General features: G+C 43.0%; 1 protein-coding gene across 1 annotated transcript in view; it reads right to left on the bottom strand.

Annotated features, from left to right (window-relative positions):
* The window catches only part of ctnna1 (catenin (cadherin-associated protein), alpha 1), a 148,866-nt gene extending 126,513 nt beyond the window's left edge, over positions 1-22,353 (bottom strand). The window contains exons 1-6 of the mRNA XM_080774023.1: positions 22,162-22,353; positions 18,890-19,031; positions 17,012-17,207; positions 9,597-9,763; positions 8,186-8,305; positions 3,486-3,755 (exon numbers count right to left, since the gene is read on the bottom strand). Coding sequence (XP_080630149.1) covers positions 3,486-3,755; positions 8,186-8,305; positions 9,597-9,763; positions 17,012-17,207; positions 18,890-18,997 — 861 coding nt within the window. The 5' untranslated portion in view covers positions 18,998-19,031; positions 22,162-22,353. The remainder of the gene's footprint in view (positions 1-3,485; positions 3,756-8,185; positions 8,306-9,596; positions 9,764-17,011; positions 17,208-18,889; positions 19,032-22,161) is intronic.
* Positions 22,354-23,157: the final 804 nt, after the last annotated feature.

The raw sequence follows: 23,157 nt of genomic DNA, 5'->3' as shown, positions 1-23,157 counted from the left end.
CTCACTAATGCTAATGAAATTATAAAAATGGTGCAATTATTTTCTACTCTGTCTCACAGGAGGGCTGTGTAAAAACACAAATTGTCAAAAGGAGTTTTTTTGGTGGCGGGCTTATGAGAAAACAAATCATCCAAGCTGAAGTGAATGAGTTAATTTGGTGACGACTCCTTTCGAAATCATCCTCGTTTCAAAAATGCAGTGTGCCACCATCGTCACGTTTTGTGTTCTGTGTGGCTGTAATCACCACAAACTGTTTAAATTAATGTGAATCACGCTTTCCAACTTCCCTTAAGTGTCACGTTATGTACAATAAAGTTAAGCGGAGCAGAGTACATCAGGACGGACATAGAAATAGCACCTATGTAATTTATTTTCCTTAATTACGAGGACCATTAGCCGTGTGTGCAAGAGTCCTATACATCCGATCCTATCAAGGCACAGAGATGTTGCCATGACCACAGAGTGGGAAATTAGTGGCGTTAAAAAATTAAGTGGAGAAGCCGGCTTATTTCTTAAGGTCTTATCTCATCATTAAGTAATGATTATAAAGATTCACTAAAAAAGGGGAAATGTAGCTTTTAACCGTTCTATCCATGTTTCACTCGATGCATTTAACCCATTTTACGCGGGAACCCCTTTTGGTGTTAGCATTACGTTACGCTTTAGCCATTTAAAAATAGCAGACCTACAAGCTCATTCGAGCTTGTAGGTCTGCTATTTTTGAAAAATCGAAGAACGACTGAAAATGACAGTTTTCTGAAAAAGCTATGTTTCTATGTCAAACAGACATTTTTAGAATCTGATCTCAGGTCAGAATGGGTTACGGTGGCCGTAAATGGTGCTCAATAAAGGCACCGTTTGTGTGTGTGTGTGTGTGTGTGGGGGAGGAGGGGGGATACACAGAAAGGGCCACAGAAATGCAGCTTTTGACGCTATACATGTTCACTTAGAAATAATAATCATATCAAGAATTAATAAGATAATACAAATATTCTCAAGTAATAGCAAGGAGGTAACCGGGCCACAGCACTAGGGCTGTGATAAAGATCAGTTTGTCCACGTAGTGTGAGAGCAGATAGCCTGTTGACCCCGAGGTCGGCTTCTAAGAAAGCATGTTCTTGCCAGTAAATCTTTTTTTTTTCAAATGTTTTATCCCACGAAACCCATTTTTCACCAAGTGTCAGTTATCTAATGTAATCCTGGGCGAGTCCAAGCTGCTTCTTTTCACCCGACAGGGGAGAGTTTTCCCCCGGCCGGTCGTAGTGCGTGGAGGGAATACGTTATTCCCGACCAGTTCCTTTCCCCCCTCCATCAGGCTGGACAGGGGAGGGAGGTAGTTTTAGAGACCAGGATTACTGCATGTTTTTGTGAGGGTACCTGCCCTAGGGGACACGGGGAGAACATGGGAATAATCCTTCTTTTGACCCCAAAGGCCATCTGGGACGAGGAATTGGAGATACAGGCGATTGACGGCACGCTCCAGTGTTATAGACAACACCAGCTAGCAACCAGCTACCAGTGTTGATTTTGACAGCAAATTTAGAGTTTAGTTTTTTACTTTTCTTTTATCTACAGCTGATTTAGTCAACGAAAATGTGTTTCGGCAGGGACTTGATGCCGTCGTATTGGCCGATTGTACGCTTGCTGAGAATAACAGATCTACAAGCTCACAACGCAACACACTGTGAGCTTGTATATCGGCTATTGTCAGCATGTAAAATGACTTGCGTCTTACTTACACTGGATCTCTTGTCCACTAGTCCCTTCCTAACATTTTAGTCTAGTTTTTATTTGTTGACAACATTGTCAATATATTTAGTCTTAATCGTGGCTTAGTTTATTTAGTTTCCATTAGGTTTTCGGCCGTGAAAAAAGGTAGTCGAACACAAGTTTTAGTCGACAAAATCAACACCGCTAGGAATCCAATGCTAATGTGAGTAGCATTATAACTTGATCGATCAAAAGCACTAGGGGGAAGAAAAAAAATTGATCAATTGCCGTAGATCTAAGTTATTGACGCCAACCGCTAAGCATGGCATTTATTAATTGACGCAGATCTAAAGGCAATGCCTGGAAGCGTGTAACCCTTTCTACGCCGCAGCCCCATCTAGTGGCTTGTCACAGAACGCCAGCCTTTTCGGCCGTAGGCCCTTACTTTGAAGCAGATTTCAGCTGGTTCTGGTGAACTTCCGGTAACGGAAACATTTCCAGGGCACGGTCGCGATGATTTTTTTAAACATGGATGTTTTTGTATGATCACCTCAATCAGGGCTTCAATACAAATACAAAGACATTTAGATCGTCGCTAGCTCTGGTCTGGATGAAGGGAAAATAATCAATGACGTCAGCAACGCGGAAGCTAAGCGTTGCCAGGTCGCCGATGATTCCAAGAGCCGGTAAAAATAATTAAACATTATAAACTAAGGACTTGTTCGATCTTGTCCTAGGCGATCTGTAACATTTATTATTACCCATTCTGACCTGAGATCAGATTCATACGAGGTTTCCACTGGACACACACTGGTCTGATTAACCCATTATGACCTGAGATCAGAAATGTCAGTCGTTCTTCGATTTTTCAAAAATAGCAGACCTACAAGCTCGTAGCGCGCCACTCTGTGGCGCGCTATGAGCTTGTAGATCTGCTATTTTTCAATAGCTAAAGCATAGCATGATGCCAACACCCAAAATGGGTTCCCGTTCAGAATGGGTTAAGAATGCAAAAATACAAGTGATAAGAGAATGTGAATGCATGCCATATGTTCAAATTATGAGCCCCGATCAGACAAACGTCAGCTAAACGGAAACTTTAAAATAGTCAGTCAACGGTTTAACAGACTTTCAGGGGGCAGCCCAAATTAAGTGAGCACTTACTATGAGACCTAGCAGATCATGTCTGTGTGTGTCTGTGTGTCCCCCCTTTGTGCCCATATATGGAGCTGAGTGATTTGTTTGTGATTGATGCAACACTCCATATTTGGACGTATAGCTGCTTTGGGGACTCCTTATATGGTTATGGCTAAGTTAAAAACTTAACTTAAAAAAATTATAACTTAAAAAATAAATCTTTAAAAACCCCAAATATGTACGAGCTGCGTTCGCTTCCCGCATTTGCGCGTCTTACTGGTTATGTAATCAGCATTATGTTATGCTTTAGCTATTGAAAAATAGCAGATCTACAAGCTCGTAGCGCGCCACCGAGTGGCGCGCTACGAGCTTGTAGGTCTGCTATTTTTCAACCGCCGACATAGCAACATAGCTTTTGTTCAGAAAACCGTCAGGATGTAGAAGACATTTTTTTTAGAATCTGACCTCAGGTCAGAATGGGATAAGGTCTCCTCTGCGGCGTATTCATTCATTCATTCACGGTTCGGATGAGTCACCAAAAAAAGGCGAGTGAGTGAATTATAGGAAAGCAAAAATAAAACTGGGTCACAAAAGCAAAAAGCAAAAAAAAATACGTCAGTGAACCAATCAAACCTTACGTCAAAGTTGTTGATGGCGTAGGCCAGCTCTCCGCCGCCGGCCGGCTGGTTGAGGGCAGAGTCGTCGCTGGCGGTGGCCTGCGCGGCGTTGGAGATGCCGGACACGGCGTGCTGCAGCTGCTTGTAGATGAGGTCGCGGTTGGCCTTGTAGGCCGCCACGTCGGGGTGCTGGAGGCAGGCGCGGGACGCCGTGTACAGCATGGGGATGTTCCTCTGGAGGACGCCGCGCGCCGCCGCCATCTGGTCCTTGTGGGTGACGTCCTTCAGCTCCTAGAGAACAAAAATCAGGAAAAAAAAGGTTGAGTGATATTATTAACCCATTCTGACCCGAGATCAGATTCATACGAGGGTTTCCACTGGACACACACACACTACTGGTCTGATTAACCCCATTCTGACCTGAGATCAGATTCTAAAAATGTCAGTCGTTCTTCGATTTTTTTCAAAAATAGCAGACCTATACAAGCTCGTAGCGCGCCACTCGGTGGCGCGCTATGAGCTTGTAGATCTGCTATTTTTCAATAGCTAAAGCATAACTATGATGCTAACACCAAAATGGGTTCCCGTTCAGAATGGGTTAAGTGAGCCGAATGCTTTATTAGAGGTATACAGGCGACAGGGGGGGGGGGGACGGGGGGGAACAGGTGTATAGCGAAGTGATTTCCACAGGGGGAAAAAAGGAGACGGCGCGCCGAATGCTTTGGATTCAAAATGAGCCCGTTATGCACTCATGGAGACACTTAAGTGTGACAAAGCTCACGCCTAGATGACCCAGATTTGTTTCCGTTCCCCGGGGTAACACTATACACTCATAATCGGGACATTACAATATGCCTTTGCCATTTAACCCATTTAGGCCTGACGTCGACATTCAAAAACAATTTTCTGAAAGATTTGAGGCACATTTTAACGATTTTTCAAAAATAGCAGACCCGCAAGCTCGTCGCGCGCCACTCGGTGACGCGCTATGAGCTTGCAGATCTGCTATTTTTCCAATAGGTAAATTATAACATAATGTTTTAAAACACCAAAAGAGGTTCCCGCGCAAAATGGGTTAATACATTACTATTGAGACATCGGCACTATATATTCTGATTACGTTTTCATTGGAAGGAATATGGGATGCACTAATGTATTTAAAAGATATATGGCAGGCTGCAGAAATAAAATAAATGAATTGCTTCCTACTGCCTTACTCAACCAAAACCCCAATAAACCACATTATTTAATCCACTCATTTTTGGTACATGATATTTCTTCCATTCAACCCATTTAGACCCGAGGCAGATTCTAAAAAAAAAAAAAGTTCTTTTAAATCCTAAAAGTTTTCTGAAAACCTATGTTTCTGTGCCATTGGTGCTCAAACTTTTTCACATCAAGGACCCCCAGAATTATCTGTATTTGGCTGCAGACCCACATCTGAAAATATGTTGTGCCAGTGACCCCCCCGGAAGCAAACACTTGAGTTAATTTCTATTTTTGATCCCACGATTTTGTAACCCAGTTTTCTTTTCACCCAGTGTCAATTATCTAATGTAATCCTGGGCGCTACACTTCCTCTGCAACCTGGGGGGGGCAGCAGACTAACCTCATGCCTCCTTCTATGCATGAGGAGTCCAAGCTGCTTCTTTTCACCTGACAGAGGGGAATTTCCCTGGCCGGACGTAGCGCGTGGAAGGGACACGTTATTCCGACCAGTTCCTTTCCCCTCCATCAGGCTAGTTTTAGAGACCAGGATTACTGCATGTTTTTGTGAGGGCATCTACCCTAGGGGACACGGGGAGAACGTGCAAACTCCACACAGAAAGGCCCTATCGCCAACCCCCGCCTCGGGTATGGGCACTGATGACGCGGAGGAGGGAACACGCCGCCAGTGCCCACAGCGTCCCCAGCGGGAATCGAACCCAGGACCTTCTAGCTGTGAGGCGACAGCACTACCAACTGTGCCACCGTGCCTCCTAATACTTGAGTTAAAAACGTTTGCTTGCTCTGAAAGAATATATATATATATATATATATATATATATATATTCAAACTAAGATTTGGGCCACATTTTTACGATTTTTCAAAAATAGCAGATCTACAAGCTCAATAGCTAAAGTTTAACAATACTTAACACCAAAAGGGGTTCCCACCCAGAAAGGGTTAACATAATGTAATACAAAAAAAATCCAGTCAAAATCTGTTAATTTGGGTATATTATATAATATATTATTATGTAATTTCAAGTGGTCTGCGACTAGCCCTAGCCCATATGCGGGAACAATATTTGACCGTGAAAATCATGACTCGGTAAGGAGTCAAGGACTACATGGCTTGGCAATACTGCTAATGGAGATGATAATATCTACATGTTTCCACATAGACCAGAAAGTGATTGATCCAGCGATGGAGGAGCGGGTCGGCAGTAAACCATTGTTCAAACTCTTGCTGAACATTAACATTTATGTGAACCGTACTAGCAGTGTGTGAACGCAATGCATCACTTTGTATTGAAAAAGAGGAAAATTAACTTTGGCCGAGTCCCAGGGTTTAGAATGCAGAATATGTGGGTAATAAAAACAGTGGACGGTGTTGGATTCCTCTTGCTCCAACAAGAGCTCTTTCAATAATCACATGGACGTTCCCTGACATCCGTCAAACTAAAAGTACTGCCCGAGAGACAATCAAGCACATTATGTCATGTACGTGCCATTTCTTCCATTCATTAAATACATTTACATACTTGCAATTTTAAACAAATACATCTGCATAACAATCCCGAGTGGCAGTTTATTTCGCTTACCTACAGATATGAATATGCAGGGGTTATGGTTTCAAATACATCAGAAAGGCTTTTAATCCATATTAGAGGGAGTTGAAACTGTCTTTTGACAGCTTCTCCTGCTGCTAATCAGTAACTAATGAGCGTGAAAAAACAAATCAATTGATGATCAACCATGATTTCATGTAATGAGAAAGTGTGTGAAACAAAATGTCAAAGATGTTTGTAGATTGCCTTCATGTCATCCGTTAACCCATTCTGGGCAGGAACCCATTTTGGTGTTAGCATCATGTCATGCTTTAGCTATTGAAAAATAGCAGATCTACAAGCGCTACGAGCCTGTAGGTCTGCTATTTTTTTTTTTAATCGAAGAGCGACTGACATAGAAGACATTTTTAGAATCTGATCTCGGGTCAGAATGGAAAACTGTCAGGATGTAGAAGACATTTTTAGAATCTGATCTCAGGTCAGAATGGGTTAATGCAATTCCCTACCTACAAGCTCTAAGCTTGTGGAAGATCAGGTGAGTTTACCATTTTTCCAGGGGATCCTGCAACTGTTAAATGCAAATGGCTTTCACTTGAAGAATGGATACACCTGCAGTTTGTTGGTGGTAGCAGTAACTTTGTTTTACGGGAAGGGAAATGGGTCGATGAGATATGTGAGCTTGTAAATTGCCTATTTTCGGGGAGTAAAACTGACGTAAAATGAAATATTTAGGTTATGTACACTTTCCCGCGCATTCCAACTTTCCCGCGCGTTGCGGTTACGTTTATTTTCTGCAGAACAGGAAGGTAGTGTATAGTGAAGTCGGATTCTTAAATGCCACAGAGAAAACTTCTTTTTCTGAATAGTTTTAAAGGTTTTTAGAACCACATTGGGCACTTTTTCTTCACCATAAGAAGAATGCAATCAAATGCAATGACTACGCAGTCTTTCATCTGTCCGCTTAAAAAAAAAAACTTGGCACAAGTTCATATGCATAATTGAAAAAGTGAAAGATTTTTAAAAGCGAGTTGCGTTGTGACTGCTTCCGTCATGTCATTCACACCATGGCCATCTACACTGTACACATACATACACCCTTAATAACTTTTTGCAGATCTACACTGATCTCATTAATGATCCCCATGAAATCCTCAGGACGGAAATCTCCCAGGATGGAGAACTTTAAGCCCCGAGCTCCCGAACGGATCATCCTCGAGTCCTTAAATGCAGGCCAGGGGTTCCAAAACTTTTCCCGTTTTCTACAGCTTTTTCTTTTAATCAAAGCCATTGTTTTTACGCCATTGTAAGCGAGATTTGTAAAGTCTAGCTGAAAAAAAAAGTCCCCGGTGAAAAGAGAATGAGGACAAGCGGGCGTGAAACACAAGCGAAAACAAACATTATTAACATAACAAAAGCACCACTCCCTGTATTTTATCTCCAGAAATTAGCATTGCGAGGTTTGCATACCTAGCTGCCCTGCACCGCAAAGTAAGCTGTGCTCGTCCCATTACTCAGTTGAGTCACTAAGAAAATTCATCACGGAACGCACGTCACTGCAGACTACCGTTTATGACACAATAGAGGAAACTCGCCAACGCTCATCTGGAGATAATGGGTTTTGTCACCCATGCTGCATCCAGCACACACTCATACTGCCCTCCACCCTCTTTCCCCGTTACCAGTAATAAGGAGATTGTTCATGCTTATAGCATCTAATCTTCTTGCAAAAAAAGCATGCAGCACTCCCTCTCACTTGCTCTGTGGGGGCCGCCTGTGATACACGGCGACAAATCAACCCGATAACACCTATCTCCCCGTAACGACCCGCTAATGCAAGCGATCCCTCACCTCAAACATACTCTTCATCAAATCCCTATCGCTCGTGACCCATCACTGTATTTCATCCAGTTTCTCTCCCCCTCTCCTTTTTGGATAACTGTACTTTACCTGCTGTCTTTTGGCAGCCATGATGTTGAGCTTGTCCACTTCTGGCTTCAGGGCTTTATAATGGATCCCCAGGTCCTGTTCCGTTCCCGCATTACGCACTTTCATGAGGTTCTCCTCCACCTGAAACAGTTTAGATGGGAGGGACGGACGATTACAGATGTGTATATTTCAGACGGCATTATTTTCCTCTGCATAGCATCAACGTCTATTGGCCAAATCAGGCCCGTGAATGAATTATCTTTGGCCCGCGGGATGATATTTAATTAGTATTAGAACCCTCTGGTATATTGCACAGACCACTAAAATACTACAAGTCCCACAATGCAATGCAAGTGCATTGGTGCGTATCGAGGGCCCGTGAGCGCACGCCTGCGTCTTCTCTTCACTATTGATCAGGAAGTACATTGTCTTTTAGCTACCCCTCTCCCCAAAACTGTCCAAACGAAGTTTGCCTGGGACAGTCCGGCCCTCGACTTGTACCAATTTATTTATCTTGGCCCACAGTGTATTTGAGTTTGACATCCCTGGTCTATAGAAAAATATACCAAAAGCGTCAAGGTCATCGTCATATTGCAAGTCGCCGCTGAAAATTGATTCATGAATCAAATGCTAAAATGTTATTTTGCAGCCCACAGAAACACGGCACAGACTTCTTTTTGAGGTTTCTTTTGGGACGTTAGCCGGGTTCATTTCCCTGTGGCCTCCACATTCCGGTCGTGCTCTCCGACAGGATATGAACAGAATAAAGTAGTGTGCTATAAACGGAGCTCCGATAAGATAGGGCATGTGTGCTAAGAGTAGGTTCTACACAGTTATGTTTTAAATTAACTGGAAAGCCGACTGAATAACAGGGTGGATCCTCATGCGAGTGACACTGTAATGCCATACATATTTGTGGAGATTTCAAAACCTCAAAATGTGGGGGAGTAGCCAAGTCCTTTTTCCAAGAGCTTCGTGTCCCATTCGGATCCGTACAGGCCTGGTTGTTATCACAACATGGCGATGCAAGGACGCCTCTGGCCCTTTTTAGGAACTCTGACAAGAGGCATGTCTCGCCCGTTTAAATAGTTCACATGACCTCATTGGCCGTGCCTGTCTGAGCGCGTGTGGTTGCATCGAGAGTAGGCTAGTCCACTGATAAGACTTTATGCCGAAAGTAAAAGAAACGGGAAGGGCCATTCCCTGTTGTCTCACAAACCATGTCATATTCTCCTTTCAAGGTGAGCAATCAAAGTTGAATGTGCTAAAGAAAGCTGAAAGGCACAGAGAGTACCTGTCTCTCCGGGCAAGGTAATTGCGTCTAAATTCAAGGTCTTTCCTTTTGAGGATGGGAAAGTTTGATTTCCTTTATCTGAAGCATTAAGGAGAATGCGTCCTGAATACTTAAAAAACGGAAGGTGACTTGACTAACCAGTTTGAGCTGTAGCAGCAGCTTGTAGACATCAGACATGTCTGCCAGCACCAGTAGGTGAGTGACGGCTGACAGGAGGGCCCTGGCAGCACGGACCATGTTGCCTCTCTTTACCGAAGAGCAAGGGTCCTCTGCAAACTCTGCCGAGGCTTGCCTCATGGAGTCACCTGAGACGGGAAAAAAGAAAAGTCAGTCGACGCAAGGATCCACTGCAGAGTTAGGCGAGAGATCTTGTCTGTTCGACAGATAAATACATTTTATTCTTGGGATTAGATATAAGGTGAACGGAAGCGGAAATTATACAAGATGAATAATGCACTGCCTCTAAGCGATAGGACAAATTGGTAAACTACTTTCAGAAAACATTTGGGTTTCCATCACAGCCTCAGGCCAAATACAGGCTGGCCCAGTGCATCTCAGGAGCCGCAGTATGGTGCAAACGATTGATCGCCATCCACGTTATTTGCCCAGCACCTTTATTAAATAGGCTTTAATCATTATCAAAAAGTATCATGATCAATTGAAAAGTGTAGCCCCGACACCAGCACTACATGAATAAATGTAAAACTACCATTAAAAGCTTGCAGTCACACTTGTTGTGGTATGCAGTGAACAGAAGTAGTAGCATCATGTGCCACGGTACAACAGTGTCCACTAGAAGTGTGGAAAATGGAAACCATCAATTCAAAGATGCAAATTCACAATGTGGGCGTGGATGATTCTGCATGCCATCAATGCAGCGATATGACATCAATTATGGCCTGCTAAGGTTTATTGTTCCTTTTTCAATAACTTCCCGAAGGCAACTTATCCAACCTTCTGTGATGCTACATCAGGTAGACTCTCGTAGATCTACAAGCTCATAGCGTGCCACCGAGTGGCGCGCTATGAGCTTGTAGATCTGCTATTTTTGAAAAATCAAACGACTGACATACATAGCTGTTTCAGAAAACCGTCAGGATGCATAAGACATTTTTAGAAATCTGATCTCAGGTCAGAATGGGTTAACAAGTCATATACAGAAAGTACAAAGCTGTACTACATGGTCACAAGTTCAACACGTCACAATGTGAGGTTTTGCTATGAAGAGCCACAATATTTCATATGTCATAATTCACTTCACATTTCTCGGTCAAAGTATCACAGCTGCTGTCACTAGTACTTTTTGGACAAATGTACAGGTCGACATCAATGACTAATTAAGCAAATTAAAATTATGGTTTGATTGGGAAAAAATCTTTAAATGTGAGCAAGATTTAGTTTATGCTATTTGGTAAATACACAGGTACATATTCAGCTAGATGGGGTCGCTATAGTGATCGAAAACGCATAAACGTAAAATACAAAGTAGCTAGAAGTATAGCAGTCATAAATAAAGCAAATCAGGTTCTAGATCTTAAGTCACTTCACACGCTCTACTGTTCCTTAGGTCTTGCCATATTTCCATTAACCCATTTTGGGTGGGAAGCCCTTTTGGTGTTGGCATTACGTTATGCTTTAGCCATTGAAAAATAGCAGATCTACAAGCTCATAGCGCGCCACGTGGCGCGCTATGAGCTTGTAGGTCTGCCATTTTTGAAAAATCGAAGAACGACTGACATAGAAACATAGCTTTTTTCAGAAAACTGTCAGGATGTAGAAGACATTTTTTGAATCAGGTCAGATGGGTTAATGTGCTGAGGTATGGGGTAACTAAAACATCCAGTCAGTCACTTCACAAGGTTGGTTATCTGGAACAGGCTTGCGGCGCTTCAAAACGCCAGTGAGCAACTTCTATTGAAATCAATAGCCGGGGGCCTCTAGCCTCAGAAACGCTAATCGGGAGGTCGCTAGAGTTCTTTATTAAGCTCTTAACATCGTCCCTCACCTAATATCACATCCGAGCCTCAATTCTATGGAAAACGCTGCTAAGACCGCACAGAGTTTGGGGATTTCAATGGCGTCACAACGTTGCCAGGCGACGGGGGAAGCGACCGGCAGTCAATTTAACTAAGCGTATTAATTCTAGATTAATACTCTCGTGTTCTCGCGATTTGGCACAGGAGGGTTAAACACCTAAACGTGAGATTTCTCGAGCTTGGCATAGATTGTGTTAAAGTAATGTACATGGATAATAACTAAGTGTACAGTCCATCAACGGCAAAAAGCATATAATGAGCAACAGTCAGCAGTAAAACATTCACAGCAGTTATACCCAAGCAGCAAACTATCCTGGTGCTAGTCATGTACGTCCCTGTAGTCCATGTGCAAGAGTAACGCAAGAGTCATCTCTATCCCGAGTCATTAATCCAAGAACAGAACATTTGGGGGGGGGGTGTTTGGTCATGCAGCCTGATGCAGCTCACAAGGGACTGCACAATGTGGGCAGCCAACAGCTGGTTGCAGGCTACAAGTTAATTGCACTTCACTTCATTTGAGAAGACAGACTACGTGAGGGAGGGGTAGTCTGACACATTTGCCCTGTACAGATAGTGTTTGAGAGTACTACACACACACACACAGTGACCAGTACCACTAGCATACACAAACATAACCCCCCCACCCGCACCAAAAAAAAAAGAGGTCAAAGGCATGACAAAGCCTTCCTGTCTGGGTCATCCGGCAACAAGCTTTGTCCTACACTGGCTACGCCAACACAGTTGACTGGGCACACAAATGAGGTTTGTAGCCTCGCATTATCAAGTAGACAGTAAACACCAAAACAGTTTTGCTGGGGGGGGGGGGGGGGGTGAGCCAGTGTGAGGGGAGTTTTTACTGCCAAAATTTCAACTTTTAAATAATGCGATTCCTATGCCAGCTCAGTCTACATTAGTGAAACACAAATCACGGTCTCCCAAAGTCAGAGACGGGAGTTTGACCAACCGACTAATCTGGCTTGTCAAATGGATCTATTGCTCCGTAGAGAATGAAAAAGTAAGTAACACTGCTCAGACTCATTATTTATTGCGCTGGGTGCATTCTCACCATAGCAACTGATAACACATTAACATAAGACAGTGTGCCATTATCTCGACTCCCATTTATATATATATATATATATATATATACACTAGATTTTCCTATTAGGGCACACTGCACATGGCCAACAAAATGTCATAAAGAAATCTATTAATTCAACACTCTGAAAAATGAAAATATCCGGGAGACATGATCCATTGTGATACATTGTGCAGCCATTTTTAAAACATTAATTTCCAACCTTCTAATACGAGATGAAAGTGTTTTACCATCTTTGACTGTGGGGGGGGGGGGGGGCCTGCGGGGGCATTCAGATTCAAGTAGTGGTTCGACGACAACACAAAACACAACCCCACGGCAGCCAGGCACACTACTTAATCTGCACTAAAGAGATTGTGTTAGATTGTGAACCATGCTTGGTTTGTGCCCAATGATAGACCACATGCATCTGAAAAGCACACGCCCACCACCACCACAGACCCGCTATTCCCCCTGGTGATTTCAGATCAATAAGGCATTTTCAACATGGCCAGATAGTGATCGCTGCTGCTTTAATAATAAACTTCCATCCGGCCCCAGCACCTCACCTGCGGGCCGACCCAAGTGCACGATGACATGATTAAAATGTATATCACACAATGAGCCGCATAACCAGAAGGGACAACAACAACAGACACACACTTATATACACTACAGTACATGCGTTATCCTTTGTCGTATACAAACGGTGTCACGTGGCCGAACATAAGCAGACCTGCAATCACGACACGACGTCGCACTGCATTTGTGCCGGCAGAAGATTGGGGCCCCATTTTCAGTGTTGTGCAGCAATGAAATTCGATGGGACTATAAATAAAGCATTAGGGGTGGAGGTCGGAAATGTTGCAGACAGAGGAGGAGACGGAGTACGACATGAAGATGTGATATTAAGCAAATAAATAGCGGCAAAGTGGATAGACAGACAGCACTGTCGTTAGCATTGTGATTACATGTCTTGCCTACTGATCACCACGAAGTCAAAAATAGATGCTTCAGAGTTTAAGCATTGGTGTCTTAGGGCCAGCATCTCCTTGTATCTATAAGCCAGTATTTCAATGGAGATTTATTAGTTGTAATTTCCAGTAATCATAGCTGTAATTTAATTTCTTAAAAACAAATTTATAACTCAATCTGCACTCTCATAAAATGGATTTTAATGTAGTCCCAATAGAAACTTGTAGTGTTCAGTCCCCCAAAAAGACCACAGGCCCAACACTGGTCTCACTTCCTTCCCAATTACCATAATGCTTGGTACACTCACTCCACCTCGTCGAGAGGGAGAGGGCTGTCTTACTGAGACAACTTGTAGTTTAGGAAGGAAGTGAGACAAGTGTCCACGGACACTTAAATATCTAAAAAACATATTAGCCACATATAAACCCCAGGAAAGCGTTTCCGGTCTCCCAAACATCATTAAAAGAAGATCTGGTTGCAAAAGGGGTGAAGTGTCCCTTTTTAAGCCTGCATTGTCTAAATACCAAGTGTTAAAACGATTTCGCACGTGGGGTTATGTTGGTCTGAAAATGATGTGTAATCTGGTGTGATCACAGTGCTACGCTTTGGGATTCGATTAAGACAAGCGCCAAGCCGGTGCAGTGACATTGCAGGCGATTCCTTGTTATTTGGGGGAGTGCATCGTTTTAATTAGGAGCCTGGGCTAGGGTCACAAATGTGCACACATTGATTGCAATCAAAGTCCATTCGATCTGAATACAGGTTCAACAATTGAAGGAGCATTTGACGCACTAGGAGATCAAAGAGAAAGTGGCCACTGCCATGTGTGTAACAGATTTATAAGAACACGTTGCAGAGCGATGAGTTGTATACACACACACACACTTTTAGTATATATCCCATTCTGACCGGGCACCCATTTTGGTGTTGGCATCATGTTATGCTTTAGCTATTGAAAAATAGCAGATCTACAAGCTCATATCGCGCCACCGAGTGGCGCGATATGAGCTTGTAGCTCTGCTATTTTTGAAAAAATCGAAGAACGACTGACATTTTTAGAATCTGATCTCAGGTCAGAATGGGTTCATCAGACCAGTGTGTGTCCAGTGGAAACCTCGTATGAATCTGATCTCAGGTCAGAATGGGATATATATAGTATGTTCCCGACTATGCAATAGGGTATGGGCCTTTCCTTTCCCTGACAGCAAGCACCGCCCGTCATTGAAACAAAGTTGTATTTGTTTTGTTTGTCAGGTGTCATCATAATCAGTCATGTCAATGAAATAAAGTCCCGCTCGCACCTTGATATTTACATTTCTGCGTCACGTGGAAAAATGTCAATGCAAAATTCGCTCCGAATGCCATTTCACAGAGATTTTAAAGGGATGGATAGATGAATACAATTCTCCAGCCTCCAGGGAAAGGAGTGTTGACAGGAGCTAGAAATGCCAATACAATATGTCTAGAGAGGAAACAACATTCTAGCAGCCTCCTAACATGCAAGGCTTTATCATAATGTAACCCTCCCCTAACGATTATATCAGCCTTTTTTTTCCCTTGCCCATTTAAAACAGCTGGTTAAGCCACAGCTGGGTGGAAAATGCCCTCTGAATCCATGGGAGGGTTTAGCCCTGCTCAATGGCAGCATTATCAGTCCGGGCACGCTTGGCTGAGCAGCGTGGCACAACTGACAGCCAAGGCCGAGGCAGCGGCTAAACAACAGACACGGGATTCCTGTCCAATGACAGCATGACCAAAGCTACTGTGACATTCCCGGACATTGAACACAATGCAGGCCATTTCTTGACACCGTGACCAGCCTCCAAACTCAGTCCAGACACGTACGGGCATCTAAATAAATTGTCTGGGGAGGTGGAGAGTCAGACACTGACAAAGTTAACCCATTTTGGGCGGGAACCCCTTTGGTGTTAGCATTATGCTGTGCTTTAGCTATTGAAAAATAGCAGATCTACAAACTCATACGAGCTTGTAGGTCTGCTATTTTTGAAAAATCAAAGACTGACATAGAAACACAGCTTTTTAGAAAACTGGCAGGATGTAGAAGACATTTATAGAATCTGATCTCAGGTCAAAATGGGTTAACAGCCACACTCCAGTCGACCCTAAACTCACTAGTCTACAGGGGTGTCAAGACATCCTGATATGACGAGCATCAGGGTGTGTGTGTGTAAACTCCAACCACATCACACACATACTGGCATTTAAATTGCTGGCTGTCTGAGAGGGAATAGAGGAGAGACTAAACGCTGACAATCACTTCACCTTCACTTCATAATAGCAATCCCCCTGAGTCATGGCTCCTAAACCCACTGGTCTAGTGGGTCAAAAAGACATCCGCATATGATGAGCATTGGGAGGATTTGAGAGAGTGAATTTATGTGTGCGCGCACGCCCGCTAGATGGGGAGACAAATGGTAATTTGAATGCAGATTCCCATCTTGGAAGTCACGGGTGGCATGAAATTAAATGTGAGATGTAATGTGCGTCAGTTGAATCTCAGCAGGCAGGTGTGTATATAGCCATTTAAATATATTTGAAATCAATGACACAGATCTGCACACTTTGCCTTGCCCTTATTCATTTCCTTGGCAACAGCTCAATACAGGATTATTCTTGATATCAAAAGAAAGTACATGAAGAAATATATATATAACAAAGCTGGACTGCTAACTGGCAAATGGTGGAGGAAGGTACACAAGTTCCCAGCAGAATGTCTCGTTCAATATTCATCAGTGTCAGTCTATTATTAAAAGTGCATATCTCAAAAACAGACATGAGGAGCTACAAATCTTGATGACATAAATCCCCCGATTAACATGCATCCTGACGTTTCTTTTTTGTTTAAGTGAAAAACACAAGAATATGAATGTCCAATCGACTACTAGACAAATTAATAGGTGTTGGTGGTGCAAGACCAGACGCCTCTGGGCAACCTAATGCCGAACACAGACAATGCACCAGGGGTGACATGGTTACCGTAAGCATACACATAATCATTCACAACAAAACTTCTAATTAATAATTAGGCTCTCTGTTCTCAAAGGAAATGTCGTCGTCTCATAACCGTGATTATTCCCATTTAACCCATTTTGGGTGGGGACCCCTTTTGGCGTTGGCATTATGTCATGCTTTAGCCATTGAAAAATAGCAGATCTACAAGCTCATAGCGCGCCACCGAGTGGCGCGCTACGAGCTTGTAGGTCTGCTATTTTTGAAAAATAGGAAGAACGACTGACATAGAAACATAGCTTTTTCAGAAAACTGGTCAGGATGCAGAAGACATTTTTAGAATCTGATCTCAGGTCAGAATGGGTTAAGATCTACCATTGGGGTGTAGACAGTGTATACACAGTCTATGATTAATTTAACAGCCCTGGGAGCAGCCTGTACAGGCCTGAAAACACACACGCACACTATTGCAATATGGGTTTTCCATAATATACCTTGCTTGCGGACATCCTCCACGGCAGCAGTCAGCTCGTCCTTCAGGAACTGGCTCTCTTTCGCAATCTTCTCCCCTTTATCCAGGAAGTTTGCCGTGGCCGTCTCGACCGAGGCGGCCAAAACATGAGCCTTCTTGGAGCGTCCCTTCTTCTTGTTGGACGGGCCTTTGTTGCTCGAGTTGACCAGGGTGGTAACCTTTAAGAGAGAAAAGAATGCTGGATTGAGCGATATGATTTATTTTTAACAGCTACTGTCCATTAAATAAAAAAATACCAGCTCAGTGGCCTTGTGGTTAGAGTGTCCGCCCTGAGACTGGGAGGCCGGGTCATACCAAAGAATGTGAAAATGGGACCCAGTGCCTCCCTGCTTGACACTCAGCATCAAGGGTTGGATTGGGGGTAAGTCCCTGCGACATACTAGCGTCATGTCCAGGGAGTGTACTTGTACATCAAGCTGCCTCACACTACAGAAACAGGAGATAGGCTCCTGCCCCTATGGGCCTCATGGCTCGGCAAGGCTACTTACTGTCCATTAAATAACAGCCATGTTACACCTGCCTGTACAAAATGTTAAGACACATCTTACGAGTTAGCAAATGAGGAGTCATTTTTTGGTGACAGGGGATGCAGAAATTGCTTTTACAGCTTCACCCAGATGATGGCTACCTTCACCCAGATGATGGCTACTCCGGTGGCTCTCATCAACGCAATGTTTGGTGTTAAACCATTTTGGGGCGGGAAACCCTTTTGGTGTTAGCATCGTGTTATGCTTTAGCTATTGAAAAATAGCAGATCTACAAGCTCATAGCGCGCCACCGAGTGGCGCGCAAAAGAGCTTGTAGGTCTGCTATTTTTTTTTATCGAAGAATGACTGACATAGAAACATAGCTTTTTCAGAAAACTGTCAGGATGCAGAAGACATTTTTTAGAATCTGATCTCAGGTCAAAAGGGGTTAATGTTACAGGACAAACCAGAATTACTAGCATAGTGAAATAAATCTCCCTCCCCAAGCATGGAGTAAATCTGATTCATGTAATGACCTACCCAATGCACAAGTATTGCATGATATAGGCTTTATATACCAACGCCATTTTTCTTTTTGCCAAAACACAGTGATTGCACCAACAAAAGAACTACGCAAACGAACAAAACCAACAGCCGGGAGGTTGTGACAGAGAAACATACACGTTCCTGGCAAACAAAAAAAAGATCATAGAGGGAATGCACAACAGAGAACGCTTGTTTCACCTGGCTGTTAATGACGCGTGCCATTCTTGTTTTACATGTTATCACATATGTGTCTGTTACATTAACTCTTCAATATACGAGTTATATTCCATACACATAGTTATTTGCCTTCAGGTTATTATTGCTTATTTTATTCCATCAGTTTTCTTCTCAAAAGATTACGAATGTTTTCCTCTTTATCATTTAATTATTCAAAGCAATGGCAGCTCCACCAGCTATAGCTATAGTTTGCATCAGCTGTTCTTCCATTGTATTCTCTGCAAGGCTACATTGTTAAAACATTTTTCCAGGACTTCCAGAAAGCTTGAGAAGACACTGGCACTGCTTATCAAATCTTACCCTAATCACAGCAAGGGAAGGGAGCCTGTCATAACAAACGTGTGGCCTAGCCCAAGACGGGTAGCATTATAAACTATCACTTTGTAAGAGGCCGTTTGTTCAAATATATAATTCTTGGTTGTTTGAAGTTACTTTGCACCATGTTTTTCTGGCATCAAAGTGATCGATTATGACTTAAATCTCCAACCAAAAAAAAGTATCAATGGCCATTTATTGTAATCTATATTTAACCCATATTTATTTATTGTAACTAGACAGACGGACAGATCTCGAGGCACATTGTGAATTACCTGGGTAACAAGGGGTTCCAGCAGCCTTTCTACAGCCAAAGTACGGATCTCCAGACTCTTTGGGTCCCACTTGAAGTTAATGTTGGCGGTGTTGATGGTTGATGTCATGTTGTCAACTTGTCACAGATCCTGGGAGTTAAGACTGAGAACATAAAACGATAAAACAGGCACAGATAAGAGACAGATGTCTGGAGCCTACCGAATACATTTTTCAAATGAAACCGTAATGTAATGTTCTAAAAAAAAAAACACAGACTTTGTTGTCATAAGAAATGACCCTGTACATTAAAATAGGCAGTCCCCTCAAGCTTTTCAAGGCCAAACATTGTTTTTTTTAAATTGCTTTATTTTGATAGACTGTGACAGTGTGAGCATGCAGCAAAGAGCCTCAGGTGGGCCAACAGCGGGAAGGACTTCAGCCTTATTTTTGTGGTATGCATGTGCCCTTACCAGGTGAGCCACCGGGCGCCCCCGGGGTTCACACTTCTCATTTACATTCCTAAGCGTCTATGGTGGTGTAATCTCCCTAGTTGCAAATGAGGGCCAACCCAGATTACCTCATCCAAGGAGGAGGTAAATAAAGAGTTGTTAGGACAAGCTGGGGTCACAGGGTGTAAATATGTATAATATTTGGCCCCTCTTTTTTTTTTTAGAGACAGAGCTGCCTAACCAAGACACTTTCTGATTGACAGTCATAAGCAGAGCACAGTAATACACTAGCCGCAATTTGCAACTCTAGATTTTTTTACAATTGGCTGAATCTAGAGTTGCAATAACCTCCATCGACTTCCTATGCATTGTTTTGGTTTTGCATTGGTTTGTGACCTCCTGGTCTTAAATTACGTTAAACTCACCAACACTGCAGCTGTAGTCCAAGCTTGAATTATCCTCTTTCGATCTGGTGTCGCTTGTTTATCATAAAAGTCCCCCGTAAAGATGTTATGAGCTACTTTCTGTCCAAAATATTCCAAGAGTGACAATATCGAGCCGCCATTTTGATTTTTGCAACGTGCCATAAAACAAGATGTGAGGGGGAGCGCTTGTTTAATAGAATCTTACCTGCGCAGGTAAGACACCCAAAGAAGAGGCCGACGCCCTAGGGAGGGAGGGACGCTATTAAACAAGCACTCCCCCTCACATCTTGTTTTATGGCACGTTGCAAAAATCAAAATGGCAGCTCGATATTGTCACTCTTGGAATATTTTGGACAGAAAGTAGCTCATAACATCTTTACGGGGGACTTTTATGATAAACAAGCGACACCAGATCGAAAGAGGATAATTCAAGCTTGGACTACAGCTGCAATGTTGGTGAGTTTAACGTAATTTAAGACCAGGAGGTCACAAACCAATGCAAAACCAAAACAATGCATAGGAAGTCGATGGAGGTTATTGCAACTCTAGATTTCAACCAATTGTAAAAAAAATCTAGAGTTGCAAATTGCGGCTAAGTAATACACTATGGCCTAATTTCGATTTTCCTTTTCAGGCAGCAACTGCAGCTCTATTGATTAGCCATCACGCATTGAGGGGCACGGATAACCAGCAAGCCCTGAGGGACGAGCAGATTCATCTGAGAGGCTAAAATGTGCCAGCAACATGCGAGCTAGCTCTTACCCTATACAGACTAGTACAAGGTCAAGCTAACAGAAATACTTCAAAATAACAAATCCAGATATAAATTCAAATGATACGTGTGAAAATGTTTAACGAATAACCTAATGTTGATACTAATGTCGTCTACCTTGTAGCACTGTACGAATACACTACTCAAATTGCAATTTAGATATGGTTTGCATTGACTAAAGCCAAAGAGATCTGCCAGTGGAAGTGGATTTTTTTTTACGTCCGCATACCCTGTCCAGGACAGGCTTAAATTCAGACGGGCCTCCTCGGAAGACTTGGCTCAGATCTGAACCCATTTGATTTGGCGTTAGGAACCTGCCCTTGCTGACGTCGACCCCGGGCAGGGTTCGAACCCACAACCGTCCGCATGAAAGGCATATGCTCCGAGTCTAACCACTACACTAGAGTAAAAGTCAAAAATAGAGGAGGGCGTGGCAGTCACGGACTGAAACCACAAGCTCAGGAGACTTTCATGTTGCTCTTGCTCACACAGCTGATGTAAACTACCATTAAGTAACTCATATTTGTCTGGTCCCAGTAACCGATCATAAAATAAGAACGTACTATACAGACACGCTAATATGTGTAGCCCTGGTCCACTGATTTGAGAGACTCGCTATAAACAGGGGTAGAGAGCCTGTGTGTGTGTGTGTGTATATATATATATATATATATATATATATATATATATAATGAAATCACGCGGTTCGATTTATAACAGGGCATAATTATCAGCAGCAGCAGAATAGCTGGCCAACTCTCATTGCCAGATCAGTGGAGGAGGAATAGGCCATTGTTGGTCTCATGCCAAGCCGATGTCCGACTGTGTTTTAATCCCAGGATGACCTGGAACTTTGGAAGCGTAGTGAGATGACCTCATAACAGCTAGCGCAGGTTGACTACACTACGCGTTTCATTGGGTTATGTTTAGACATTTTAAAGACCATTATTTAGTCTATTGTAATGAAGTCTAAGTGAAATAAGCGGGGGGGGGGGGGGGGTAGTTAGTGGTGCCACTACTACCTGAACATTTATCATTCAACAACAAACACTCACTCCCCATGTAAAACAAAACAGTTAAGCCAATATTATATTAAAAAAATGTTTCCGGTTGAATGAAGGGTACCACTTTGTTTGTTGGGTAAACTTTGCTGAACGACACAATTTCCCCTTATAAACAACTCACGTTAAGTTAACTTTGCTCTCCCAAGCTACGCATGCTAATTTAGCAAACACTGCTAATAGTAATACCGTGGCTATTTTACGTCGTCGGGCAATCGCATTACTGCGGGAAAACTACCTTTCAACTGGAATGACTAACTGAATTTAAGTGTAAATCGGACACTTTTCAGTTGAAAATAAATACGTCATGTCTGTCGAGCAAATGGTACATTGACAAGGGATAATTTAGCCTTCAGCAGCAACAACTTCGCCCAACTTCTTAGCGTGCGTCATTTCACGGTTAAAGCGGTTATTTAAATGTCAATTTGGTCAAAACAACCTCTCAAGACAAACATAGTCTTGCGCCCTAACGTGAAATAGTGAAATTAAATAAAAAAACAAAAGGCATTCCACCCAAACTCTTCTTGGAAAAGTTCAAAATGGTGGAATGGCTGGAATTTCAAGCGAATTCCTCCCTGAACTTACCTCAAAGTTTGATTCTGTAAACTTGTTGCTGTGCTTCGTGTATGTTGTTGTATTCGGCGGTGGGCTCGTGGAGGTCTTTCTTTACAAAGAATAGTAGAAATCCCCAACTCCAAATAAATACCGGATAGGCCACCAACAGTGAAAAGTTTCGATGGCTGGATTGTTTCGATGTCCCGTCACTCCCCAAGCAATTTGAAGCAAACACAATGGAGGAGGAGGAGCAGCAGCAGGGTGTTGTGCTAAATCTAGTATCCCGTCGGAATCAGTTACCCTTTGGATTGCACGTTGACTGGGATGAATTCACTTTGCTGGTTGCATATCCTGTCTAGAACTGATACGGAAACGACTGGTGTGCGTGTATATATCTTGCCAAACTACCGGATACAGTCAAGAGTTATAGGTGGGCTGTAGACCGGATCGGAGTACTGAACAGTTTTCAGTAAACCGAAACCAGGGTTTCAACATGCACTGCTGCGGGCAGCCTGCCCACAAAAGGTAAAATCACGTGAGGATTAAAGTTTGATTCCCTGTACTAGGAATTAAGAAGTGGTAAACGAGTTTTAGCGACGAGCTTCTATGTTTCAGAGTGTGTAGGCTAACTTTATATGACAACCGGAAAAAATAAATAAAGGCATTTACCCACCAACATTAATGGAAGGGCGAGGGAGGGGCACTGGGGGGTACATTATTTTGATATTACAGACTCTATTACTTGGGCTGGAAATCTAGTAGGCAGCACCCACTAGGTGAAACCGATTCCAACAGGGACACAACATTTGGCAAGGTAGTCAGGGCGATGACCTATTTCCTGGGCCGGCCCCCTGGCCTGGACAGTTCACAGGTGGGTGTGGGTGGATAATTGGGTGTGGTGTGGCACTTGACTCGCTTTGTATGCCCTTATAAGGAATATTTATTTATTTCATTAAAGGGGAAGGTGATGTACTTTTTCTTCCGTTTTTTGATGTGTTTATTTGACAGCAACAATACAATAACAAA

Source organism: Protomyctophum bolini (genome assembly GCF_963924005.1).
Source record: "Protomyctophum bolini genome assembly, chromosome: 10".
NCBI classification, from domain to species: Eukaryota; Metazoa; Chordata; class Actinopteri; order Myctophiformes; family Myctophidae; genus Protomyctophum; species Protomyctophum bolini.
This window is presented reverse-complemented; position numbering and strand designations above follow the sequence as displayed.